The following is a 13,314-nucleotide window of genomic DNA, read 5'->3' on the forward strand; positions in this document are numbered from 1 at the left end:
GGGAAAGGTGACCTAAATGAACAAATTGTTGTTAATTGCTATTGTTGACTTAATTGTTGTTACTAATAATTATAGAAATAATGATAATAGTCTATACAAGGAACAATACTCACATTGAACAAACATTAAATCTGTGTAAATAACAAAATTGAGTTGTACAAGTTGGAGGACACTCTATAAAAATAATAAACTAATAAAAACAATCATTCAATGATATTTTACCTCCACATTCATTTTCACAATCATATTGATAGTGGAAGTTATTTTTATTTTGATTACATCCTCCATACGTAAATGTTTCACATTGCTTGCTTGTTTTATTGTAAAAGTATCTCTGGAATTTACCATTACAAGGCCCAGCATAAGGAGGAAGGTGACAATCTACAATATAAAACAATGAAGTGGTGAGTCTATAAATCATATATAATAATAACCTGGTAAGCATCTAATGTTAGTGGAAGTCTCAGTGCAATTAATGCATGATACTTGTCCTCTTGATTCCTGATAAGTTCCTTTATCACATGACTGGCATGGTTCAAAACTAGTTGATGAGTATTGGTCTTCCTTACATTGATCTTTTAGTAGTTATACAAAATAAAATATAAATTAATGGTAAAAATCATTACCTTTAATGCAAGTTGATATATTTGATTCTTTGGTACACGGTAGGCAGAATTTACTACCATACAGTGTCTGATAGTGTGAAACAGGACATTTCTGACATGGTTCATATCCAGTATCAGAGTATGTTCCAGGAGCACACAATGCTAGGTATAAAGAATTTAAATAAAATATTGATAATATTTAATACCTTGGCAATCCTCTATGGAAGTTGATCCTTTTCCAACTGTAGAATAATGTTGAGGGCAAGAGTTACATTCATGAGCAGCTTTATCTGATTGAAATGCTCCTTTAGGACACAATTCACATACTGGATAATTATATTTCAATAATACTCCTGGACTTTGATGGACACTCTCTTGAGCATAATTTTTGTACTGGTAACTCCCTTTATTGCAACCAACTAAAACAGAAATAATATCAGTACATCCATACTTAATGTAATAATGTATATGTACGCATTAATTTAGTGTTTATGTTATGTGGTTGATTTAAAAATACATCACACTTACCACAGACAAATTGTGATACATCAAACTGATAACCAGAAGGACAATCGAACATCAGAGGGCTAATCAGACTGGTTTCAATAGAATATAAGGAAACTGGAACAAGTACAGTGTATAAAATGCCTATAATAGGTCTAGATCTAGTTTCAATTTTTAGAGTAAAAGGATTGCTTGTATTATGAAAAACTGAATCAAGAGTAATCTTGTTAGCCTGAAGCTGCCTTAGGTCTATAATTGTCTGATTAAGCCGAACCTCGTTAGAATCAGATTCACTTAGAATGGAGTAGTTTGAAGAAAGAAGCACAAATGATATTATGAGTTGGTTGTTTGCAAGGATAGCTGACGTAATTTTTACTGGTGTAAGATTAACATCAATTAAATCATCAACTGCATTGATTAATGAATTCTCAAGTGATTGAATGAGAGATGAGTTATCAACATTATTGATAGTAATAGTGAAGTTGTAACTCATTCTTGTAAATGTTCCAGGCAGTACAGTGAGTGTTACTGGTCTAGAATATATAGTGCTGTTGGCATTCTCTGCTTGGCAACGATATTGACCCTCATTTGAATTAGATATATTACTGATGCTTAAGAGTCCTTCAGTTTCACCATCAAGATCATTCCATTTAGAATAATTGTCTCTTCGATACGACCACTGGTAATTAGGTAGAGGATAAGCATTGGCCTGACAGATGAAATAAGCATCATTTCTATCATTATTGATCACTGTTATTGAATCTGGCTCTTGAGTGAATGTGGCTTTCTTGTACACACGCAGTACAGTTGGTTTTGATTTGGTGACACCAATAGCATTCTTTACTTCACACTCATACAGGCCAGCATCAGCTCTTGTTAAGTAAGGAATGGAAAGGGAAGATGTTGTAGCAAAAGGAATTGGTTTACGATTCTTGTACCACGAGTATGTAACAGGTAGCAGTGATGAACTAGGACAAGAAAAGGAAAGTGAAGCTCCTACAAATTCATCAATATCTGTTGGTGGTTGATCTAATAGGACAGGAGAAGAAGCACACCAGTAACTATCCTCTTCAACCTCAAGAGCTAATGAATAAACCTTATTAATGGTATACTGCATGTCATCTAGTGTCCAGTTGGCATTATTAGTGAGATCTTGCACTGATAGCCAAACATTTTCAAGCTTAAGAGTCATTTCAGAAGTATTAAAGATTGCTAATGGAGCTATTAGTTTACGAATATTAATAACTGAAGTAGAGAGACAATCAAGGAGGCTGTAACATGTCTGTCCAAATAAGTTACTAGTTTCATTGTGAAGTTCATCTAGATTCGCTTTCCATTGTGATACTTTGGTGTCAGCAATTTCGGAAGAAACTAAATCAAATGCGTCCATTTGTGAGGCATAGATCATTCCTTCATTCACTAGTAGTGAGAGACTTAGATTTGTTCCAATTGATCTCAATGCTTCAACTGTTGCTTCATAATTTGAATTTTCATTTTCTCTCGTGCTATTAACAGCAGATACAGAATCAAATATATCCTCTTGAACTGCAGACAGTGATAAATTGAGTTGTTCTATATAGTGAATTACGGATTTCTGAAGGTTACAATTATCTTTAAATATATCAGTCAATAATACTGAGCTAGCAACATTTCTTCTCTTTCTTAGTGGCTCTCCTATCACATTATCAATGATGTCATCATATATATTATCATAAATTGTTTTTTTAACGAGATCATCTGTAGCTGATATATCAACTACTATTCTTACTTTATGAGTTGTCCTACGACTTGTTATTTCATAAATCACATTAAGAGGAACGATTACTGGAGTCTGTGTTTCTACCGCTACATCAAATGATACGTCAGTTATTCTTATTATAGAATTAGTGCTACCCTGCAATGCATTACGAAAAGATAAGATCCTTTCATTACTGAGCTTGATTGACTGATAGCTTTTATTGGCAACTCTTTCACTTTCCAGAGATGAATTAATTTTGAAACGAGTTGCTTCAATTTCTTCTTTTTTTGAGATATTCCTTAATTTTAAAACCGCTATTTCTGAGCTCAGAAAAACCAAATCACTTAGAGTTTGGCTATACTCTTCGTATCTCATGTCAATATTTTCAAGTAGCAGTATAGTTTCATTATTAAATTTTTTGATAATTTGTGTACGATTTTTGTAACAATCTATATTTGTTGCATTGCATACAGGATCAACTTTATATACAGCACAGGGTTCAGTGTGATTACAATTTTTTTCATCGTATTTATCTTCAACTGATAGTATATCGCATACTTGATCTTTTACTGTAAGTGCAGTGTGTGGCATTGTAACCCATTTTGTGTCAGAAACTGTTATTGGCTGGCATGGTACTTCCTTTTTGGGGAAAAGTTTACTTACAGTATCAAAAACAATTGGAGCAAAAATTAGCGTAGGAAGTGACACAATTGTACTTACAACTACTGCAGTAGTGCTTAAAGGTGCTTTACCATAACGACATATTGTGTTTTTGACAGTGGTCATTTCGTGGACCTCACCTGAAGCTTCTTCATAAATGCTGCAAGGTACCTTTATTATTATCTTAACTGGTTTATAACAAGTTGTAACAACGATTCCACTCATACAGGTTCCTTCACATTCTTTGATTCTACAAACACTTTCTATTGATTCTGACAATTCATCTGTAGCATTCCAGTATGCTTCCAAAAGCCTGTAGAGAATAGATTCATGCTGTTTGTTGACTTTCTCAAGTTCTCTTCTTCTAATCTCTTTAGCATCAAGAGATGCCTGAATGTCACTTAGTTCATTGTATAGTTGTTGGAGTTTTCTTTGAAAGTTTTTAACTTGTATACTAGCTGATTTAAGTGCATCATTAGCTCCGTTAACATGTTGTACAGCATCCTCCATTTCTCTTGTTAGTTCAGCATTTAGATAATTTGTTAAACCATTTGTAACATCACTTGTGAATGTGACTTTAAGATTAAATCGTAATGATTCCCAAGGTCTGTCAGTACTACCTATTCCCATTACATCAGTCTGACCAAGATAAAACAAGTTTAAAGAAGAATAAAACTGGATTTCTTCTTCCTGTATTTGCACATATGTTGTTATTTCAGTGTCAAATAAAGAAATGTTAACAGATGGTAACATACAAATGATGTCATCATCATCAGAAAATAGCACTGATTGAATTTCAGAATCAGGTAGCATTGAAATAAAATTTCCAATAGTGACTTTACTTTTAATCTTTGATTCCAACAGTACAGTTGTCACTCTGTCTTCCAAAATGTGTAAATTATCTCCATTTAAAGTAATTTTAAGAGGAAAGTTAATAAATTTTAGTTCTTTAATTTGAAACACTAAGCAACTACTAAGTAGCGATACACTATTGATATGATCAAAGTTATCAAACTGAAAATGTGATTTCACAAGACATGGCTCTGTTGATTGTATCTGAATGTATTTACTGAAGGTACCATTACTTTGTAGTGGTGATAAGTAAAGATTAAATTCAAGTCCAGGACTTGGGCAACACCACAACCAGTACCTGTAAAAATAATAGAAATTAGTTTGTTAGCAATGACTTTACTTTAGAATCAATAAATTAAAATGAAACTTTAATATTATGCTTTATAAAGCTAGTATAAATTTATAGGCAGCTATAATAGCTACATTATTATTCTATTTATTATTGATTTTATGGCTACCCTTGTTAGAACAGACTATAGTAAAACTCTTAAAAAAGTGATGCTCACCTTTTTGTACATACAAGCCCTTTTCATTACTTGCTGTCAACTGCAATACAGAATGCTGCTGGCTTCTGATTAAACCAGTCCTTATTTCAACATTCATTTCTCCTTCAACTCTATTTGACACCTATATAGCAAGCTAAAATGCAATTATTGCAAATGGTCATGAACTTACAGTTTCACAGCTGGAAGGCAATTCTGTTCCTTCGGCAACACTTCCATTGAAATTAAAAAAAATTCCCAAATAATGCTCTTGAAAATCTCCAGAAATGATCATTTCAGCTTTTAACTTATAATTTGGCTGTCTAATAGTAGTAGAAACATTTCCATCCCAGTATATGACATCAGTTTGCTCAGTTGACAGTCCATAACGTGATGTCTCAATTGACTTTATACTAAATTCCCAATTATTTTGTCTTAATCCCGTAAAAACAGCAAGATTTTGAATTTGTTCATCTAATTGAGGAGGAACAGATACATAAAGGTTACTATTACCACTACAGAGTGGATACACAAAACAAACTGTTTCAGAAGATGAAGCATATGACAGTCTATCATTATTGTAGACAAAATGAAGTCCAGAGCTAGTAGTAATAACATAGTAGAGATCAGTATCAGTTGTATCAATAGGTATATTAGGACACTCCAATAAACTAGAAAGTTCATATTCTGGTACTATTTTTGCCAGGTAGTCACCAATAGAATAGTTAGTATGTGTAAATTCACCATTACCTTCAATAGTAAGGTGCTGTGGTAGAATGGGTCTCATTGCTGATAGAAAAGTGTTGATCATTGATAAACGTTTAACCATGTCACGTACATCTTCCATTCTTTGAGGAGAAGATGAAGTACAATCAGGTGCTCTAGCACAAGGTGAACATGACAGACCGGGGCGAGTGAAATCTGTAGTAAGTCCTTCATCTGATAGCTGCATATTTATTCCAATTATAGAAACAGGTAGAGACTGTCTACCAACAGAAACAAATATGATGCCTTCTGATACATATTCATTATTTTGGCCTGTCCATGCACATGTTGATCTGAATGAAATTGACTGTCTTGGGCTTTCAGTACAAAATCTCGTAATAAGATCAAAATCATGATGACAGCATCCTTCATTCAGTATATTACTACTATCACCTGTAAAATAACTACCAGCTACATTTTCATTTGAAGCAATTGTTACTCTATCATCAATGGTAGTGGCTTTTTGTTCCCCTTCATTAATTGCAACGAACTTAAGCCTAATAAAGTTACTTTCAGGTGATTCAAGATAGAAATTAGGGTTACTGTCAGAATACAAAATTGTTATAGGACCTCTTGGAGTAACAGCAACAGTAGAAGGTTCAGTATTGATAGTAACAGTGACAGAAGATTGTGGAGATGCAAAGATAGTAATGGGACGTGAACGCTCCTTGATATTTAATAATGGTATATCAGCTATGGTTACACTGAGTGTACTACAGTCATCTTCTATATATCCATCAGGACATATACAATATGGTTCATTGCTATCTGTTGTAAGGCAAGTGCCAGTAATGCATGGATTAGAAGCACAGGCAGATGATCCTAAACATGCATGAGTATTATTTTAACTATATTATAAATTGTTTACTTTTGCATTCTTCTGGTGCTGTCCAATGAGCTATTTCATCTGAAATAGTGCATGCTTGACTATAAAGAATGCCACCAGAATCAATAAAATATCCAGGAACACAGCTAAAAAGGCAGGTTGAATTAACACTAGTCTGACAAGACTGAAGTTGGACACTATTGGGTGGTGCTTGTATCTCAGGACATTGTTTTATTTGGCAATCAGTACCAGTTCCATTCCAAGTGGTATCAGTGCCACATAATCTAACAGATGAACCAAACAAATCATATTCATCTTTACATGTAAATGAACATGTACTATTAACAACCACTGGATAATCTGAACACTGCATGTATCCATTAACAGGAGCAATGAGAGTAGGGCAAGATAATGCTACAAAAAATAAAAATTAAATTAAGATAAATCATTAAGAACTAACCTTCACAGTTAAAGCCATTACTAGACAATCCATAGCCAGCCTCTCTGTCACAGGAACAATAATGCCTCCCAATTGTGTTATGACATGCTTGCTCACAGCCTCCATTATTAGTTAAACATTCATTTACATCTAAAATAAAATAGATCAAACATAAATTATTTATGCACATTAATTTTCACTACATTATACCTTTACAAGTATGATTGTTGTGATGGAGGGAGTAGCCAAGATGACAAGAACAAGAATATTTCCCATTTTCACAATGTAAGTTTGTACAATTGTGATCACAAACATTTAAGCTTGTATCGTTACATTCATCAATATCTTAATGAAAAAAGCTATTATATTAGGCATAATAACACTAACTATACCTTCACAAGATACTCCATCACTTGCTAGTTCACATCCTAATTTACACCCACACTTATATGAACCTAAAGTATTTTCACATCTTTGAGCACAATTATCTGTCCCTCGTTCACATTCATTAATATCTATGTCACGCATATAATGAAGTCACATCATGCACACATATGCATACCATCACATTTTCTAAGGTTTATTATATTTTTGGTGTAACCCTCATAACATGAGCATCGATAGTATCCTATCTTATTAGTGCAATTTTGCTGACATCCATGGAGTCTCTCTTCACATTCATCAATATCTGCCAAGTAGATATAATAGATAATTTATGGCAAATCTAAATGTGATATCAAAACCACAATTACCACATTATATTTGGTGTGCACACTTTGCTTGAGTATTGTGGATCTAGCTATCTATAGAGCCTAAATCAATTATTTTGCAAGCTAATTTTTGGTATATTCTGGCCATTGGTTTTAACTTTTAAGTACAGTGCTATGATGATGAACATGCCTGAACACATGCAAGAATATAAAAATAAATTAATTTTCCATGCAAGCATGCTTCCACACTATATAGAATTACAAGCCAGCTGCTATATATTGGATATTATTAAGTAAAAGCGTAATGAAAAGCATACTCTTGCCACACAAGCAATAGATTAATTTTTGATGATTAGTAATGGGCGATTCCGAGTCTGGAGTAATTGATCTTCAATTTCAAATGGAATCGTACTCGTAATCTAAACCTTGTGTTTGGTATTTTTGTTTTTGTTTGAACTATAACCAGAACTATAAATGAACTAGAACTAAAATTAAGTACTAAAACTCCAAAGGACTAAGTACTGGAACTATATACTAGAACTGAAAACTATATTGTAGTGTAATGTATGTATGTATGTATTATTCTTATTACTGTATTATTGTAATGATTATTCTAATGTTTCTGTTATGTGGTTACTGTGAATAGCAATAAGGTTATATGTGTTATTATTTATGTACCATTATTATTACGTGTATTGTTTAGCCGGCTCTTTTGTTATATAGTTTTTGTAGCACGTGCTCCACACACACTCTCTTTTTCCATTCGATTGTTCTTTCTGTTCTCTCTTCCTCTCTATCCCTTGTTTCTCGAGTTTTACCAAATAAAGAGTTTTAAATATATCACATATATATATATATTATACATATTGAAACTATATATTAGAACTAATTATACCCTTATTGAATACTGAAACTACTAGAACTAAAATTATTTTACTAGAAGTACGTAACTAGAACTAAAATTAAAAGTAATTTCAATGGAACTAAACTGGAACTGTAATGACAAAGTCTACTGGAACAACATTAGCACCAGCATGGCTATACACATACATAGTTAGGCCAAAAGCTTAAAGTTTTCTAAGTTGTAAAAGCTCTTTCAACACATTTAGTAGGCGCTACTAGTTGCTTATGGACTTCTTTATACTTTAAGCCAGTTTCAGGATACTGGCTACCTTCTCTACTCAGATTCAAGAGGCTGTATTTGACATAGTACAAATTTTATAATGTCATATGAAAGTCATGGAAGCAAAGAAAAATCTTCAAGAGTAGGAAATAAAGCTTTGAGTGACTGAAGTGTATTGTGAAACCAGGAGCATCTTGATTAAGACAATTTTAGCTAACACAAAGTGACAAAACAACTCATATGCCCTTGCCTACATGCCTACGCATGGCAAAGGTAAAAATGTCTATTTTATATTCTGTTCTTTTCATGCATGCTATAAGAATACTAATTTACATTGCTAACTAACCAACACATCTTTTAGGATCCCATTCAGGTATTCTATATCCTCGTCCACAGTGACATATATAGGATCCCTTTATATTTTCACAGTTTCCAGCAAGTACACATTTATGACTACCATCAGCACATTCATCTCTATCTATTAGATAACATGATTAAATTTTTATGTAGTTGTGCATCATTATAAATTTTACCAATGCAGCTCCTTCCATCATACGCTAGTGTATATCCTTTAGGACAATCACATCTGTATGATCCATTTGTGTTATGACATACTGCTGGGGACTGGCAAATATTTGGGTTTTCAATGCATTCATTAATCTCTATAGACAATGACTGAATTAATTTCATCATTATTAGAACTGTTGCATACCTTCTTGACAGCCATCTCCCCTGTAACCAGAAGGACATAAGCATTTGTTTATTTTTAATCCTGCATCATAATAGCATTCCCCACCATTACTGCATTCAGGATCACATACTTCTACAATAATGCAAATATGTCTAATGTCACTGCATTTCTTTATGATACTACTTACGGTTGCAGTTAGGATATATACCAGTATGTTTGCCACAACATGCTGCTTTTTTAAGTGCAACAGTAATATACTGAATTAGACTTCTTTGGCTATATAAGGTCCTTTACCAAATAACTAAATAACATTATGCAACAAAGAATATTTACTTTGTGCATCTACATCTACTCCAACAATTCCAGCCACAACAACATCCATAACCTTGACTGTGTGAATCTCTGACATATTGTGTTCTTGATTGCCTTTCATATACAGTTTTGTAGCACCTATTATGCATTGTATAAGAATATCTTTAAGTTTATGGTTTTACTTACACAGATGATGCCGCTTGAGACAATGGAAGCAGAGTAAGAAATAAAACAGCAACTGCAACAACTGTAACAGTTGCTGCTTTGCAATTCATTTCCTAATTCAATCTTCTTATTTTCTTAGCCTGCAGGTCAAAAATTCTAAATTCTGTGAGTTACTGGTACTGTACATATGCCTTTTATTGTAAAATTAACAATGGGGAATCTACTCAAGTTTACTCTAAACCTTTTGTTTAGTTATCAATATAGTAATTGCATGAATAGACATGTTTTTATTAAATACAAGATGAATAGAAGAATGCCATTCTTAGAACACAATAGATCAGAAATTGATAAAAGGTGTTCTTGCCCACTCAATTACAATCATTTCATTATCTAAGAGATAATTTAAAGTAGCTTTCTCATAATATAAATTTACTGAATAAAAATTAACTAGATATTAAGCATGTAAATTAGCTATTACCCTTTGCACCAATCAACTAATGGAGTAAAGAGAAAGAAAAAGAAAGAGAAACGGCAAGGAAGGACATCAGAAAAAATAGGGCAGAGAGAGAACAGTGAAAGAAGTAGAGGGTAAAAGGAAAGTGTATTTCGTTTATACTTTGCTGGTGTATTCTAGTTCAATCTCATTCAGTACTTGTCCAATTATTTCATTTTTTTCATCTTCATCTCCTGACAGTATTGCATTCATCGTATCATCCACTATACATACAACAATGACAATAAGTAAGAACTATACAAAGCAATTAACCTATGTAAAATAACATTTACATGTACAGATAACATTATGGCTGCTTTATAGCTTCATTGCTTGATATTCTACCAAATTTTAATTAATAAGCACATTCACATGCACCATTTTACCACATGTAATTATAATCAGGTGTTTAAATTATAAGGTATGTACGTGTACAGAATGATGAATAAACATGTAGTGTAACTTGTACTAGCTCACTCATTTCTCCTGCCATTTCCATTTTAGTTGATTCTTTTTCAAAATGCTGCATTGTTCATTGAATGTCTTCAAGTTCTGCTTATTTGTTCATTGATGCTATTGCGTGTGTCCCATTTCCTTTGCCATAGAAACCTAGGACTGCATTGCCTACAGGAACGTACATTTACAATGTAATAAAGATTTTTATGCTTTTTATACAACATAACATAGGTTTGTAATGCCTTAATGTTCAAGCAAAATAATGTCTTTGCCTTCCTGATTGTTTATAAAGTGACTATATTGCATGGAAATAAAACAAAAAATTAAGGTTTTTTGAGCTTGACAAAGCACAACAAGGTCACACAGTAACTAAATAGAGAATGCCTCTTTTGAGCATGCAAAGTCATGGTATATGTGTACTGTGTACACATAAATACCAGGAATAAAACCATAAAATAAACTATAGGAGGATCTTATGATTGTACTATTATCATAATGGGAAGAAAATAGTACATCAAAAGAGAATGGGTATAGCTTTCACATGATCTATAGAAACAACCTTGAATGAAGGGGAATACATCAAAAGGACTTATCACTCACTCCAAGAATTACATAAGTTAGATTATAGTCAGGTAAAATGAGGCAATTTGATTGGTCAGATGAGGTAATCTAAGTAGCTTAGTTACCTCTTAATAACTTCTTAGATTACTTGTTAATAACCATTATTTATAATAATAAAATATCGAATATTTACAGTCAAATTTGTGCAGTTACTGAAAGCAATTTGTGGTTTATCGTCCATCGACATTAAAAATTTTGTTTGTTGAGTATTTTGAATGTTTGCTAAACTATCTGATATCTCAATCATTTGTTCAGCTGTGATATCCTCTTGTAGCTTCTCACTCCATCGATGCTATGGTGACCAGTGCGTTGCAGTTGCTTGTAAAGAATGATTAGTTTTGACTCCTTTTATTCCTCCAATTTCAAACATTGTTTTGTTGTTTTGTTCATTATAGATACCACACACCATATGGTATAGATGAGGAACATAAGTTCAGTGCTGTCTTCAGTTTTTCCTCACTTCCAGGACAAACATTTCCATAGATTTTGCTAGCTCTTCGCGACTGAGAGACATGATAAACGGAGTTTCATCAAGTTGTACTTGTAGCTTCCATCTACACCAAGTATTCCATTGGTTTCAGTATGCACCAATAATTGTTTCTACCCTCGTTTTTCGCCCGGCGGTTACCGATGCCAGCACTCCTTGCTGGTTTGCGATAGCGTATCTTTATCCTTGTGCTGTTTGCTGCAGAGCTCTAACAGGACAGGCTAGTATTGTAGAAGACATTGCCCAGTGATATCTTTGTCGGACCTCAGCTAGTTTTGATTTGAAACTGTCTTGTGCTGTCGCTACGGCGTCTCCCAAGGTAAAATCACTGACCAATAGCTTTTCAGAAGATGGAAAAGACTGGTTAGCAACAGCATTATCCTTGTTGGTAACGAGCCCACTGCCTCACATTACCCAGGGATATAATCATAGATATTAGAGACTACGTATATCTATGATATAATAGACTAACGTAACCGGGATTGGTTACGGACCGGAAATCAATTATCAGACTCTGTTATTATTAATGGCAGCAATCAATGGCATCTTAGCAAAATGGCTGAATGTAAATTGTTATAACTAAAAAACCAGCAACAGGAAAAATTTAAAAACAACTTTAAACAATGTAAAAACATGTAAAGGGTCTCTTTATTGTAGTTTCATAGCAATAGAATGTAGTCTATTCTCCTGAGAGGTACGCAAAAGTCGTACCATGGCAAACTGGTTTTTCTTGAATATTTCCTGAAAAACACTCTGGAGAAACAAGAGAAGTTGCCTAAACAATGTAATAAAGTAAGTAACAACATTTCATGACAAAAACACATTTATAGAAACAAATATTTGGGCTACAGAGGTACGCAAATGGAATTTTAGCCGTAAATTGAAGATTTAAACAATTTAAAACAAATATTAACTTACAATAACCTATCAGAACCTTGAAGCCGCCATTATAACTTTGCAGTAGATTTTTCATAAAGCTAAATACATTTTTAAAAGAGAAAAGAGCAACTTCATACTCCAGACATTCAAAGCGTCTAGAGACAGGAATGGATCCAATTAGTTATGTGGGTGGTTTTATATCTGTAATACGCATGCGCATTACTCCCTCATGGACAAAAATCACAAAATGGCTGCCACCAACTGAGTGTTTTTCATAGAACCTTGCACTAGGTAATTCAAGTTATTCTCAGACTGCTATAAGTTATGCCTTTTTATATACTGTGACTATTGTGATCACCTATATGTATATAGAATGTATCTTCTAATTATTCTTGTGTGAGGAAATGAGCTTTTTAGTCTTTCCTGGGTTATCATTTGTTCCTTCCACCACAATTACTCATTTCAGAACTGTAAGTAATATGTCTGTCAATTTAAGCCTCATTATG

General features: G+C 33.3%; 1 protein-coding gene and 2 long non-coding RNA genes across 4 annotated transcripts in view; 1 reads left to right on the forward strand and 2 right to left on the reverse strand.

The window, feature by feature from the left end:
* The window catches only part of LOC109586118 (uncharacterized), an 18,085-nt gene extending 14,593 nt beyond the window's left edge, over window positions 1-3,492 (reverse strand). The window contains exons 1-6 of one of the 2 annotated variants that reach the window (XM_020002293.1): window positions 1,134-3,492; window positions 812-1,024; window positions 627-767; window positions 435-575; window positions 223-381; window positions 65-174 (exon numbers count right to left, since the gene is read on the reverse strand). In XM_020002293.1, the coding sequence (XP_019857852.1) occupies window positions 110-174; window positions 223-381; window positions 435-575; window positions 627-767; window positions 812-1,024; window positions 1,134-3,438 (3,024 nt within the window). In that variant the 5' untranslated portion in view covers window positions 3,439-3,492 and the 3' untranslated portion in view covers window positions 65-109. Of the gene's footprint in view, window positions 1-64; window positions 175-222; window positions 382-434; window positions 576-626; window positions 768-811; window positions 1,025-1,133 lie in introns of those variants that run through there. The other variant, XM_020002292.1, reaches the window with a different exon arrangement.
* Window positions 3,493-12,485: 8,993 nt separating this feature from the next.
* On the reverse strand, window positions 12,486-12,934 carry LOC109586121 (uncharacterized). Its single transcript, XR_002186837.1, has 2 exons — window positions 12,848-12,934; window positions 12,486-12,704 (listed from the first exon to the last, which is right to left on the reverse strand). It is a non-coding gene; the product is annotated as an uncharacterized LOC109586121 (long non-coding RNA).
* A 95-nt stretch (window positions 12,935-13,029) lies between these two features.
* On the forward strand, window positions 13,030-13,290 carry LOC109586120 (uncharacterized). The gene is made up of 2 exons (XR_002186836.1): window positions 13,030-13,099; window positions 13,181-13,290. It is a non-coding gene; the product is annotated as an uncharacterized LOC109586120 (long non-coding RNA).
* Window positions 13,291-13,314: the final 24 nt, after the last annotated feature.

The sequence above is a fragment of the Amphimedon queenslandica genome, unplaced genomic scaffold (genome assembly GCF_000090795.2).
Source record: "Amphimedon queenslandica unplaced genomic scaffold, v1.1 AMPQUscaffold_12942, whole genome shotgun sequence".
In the NCBI taxonomy this organism is placed as follows: Eukaryota; Metazoa; Porifera; class Demospongiae; order Haplosclerida; family Niphatidae; genus Amphimedon; species Amphimedon queenslandica.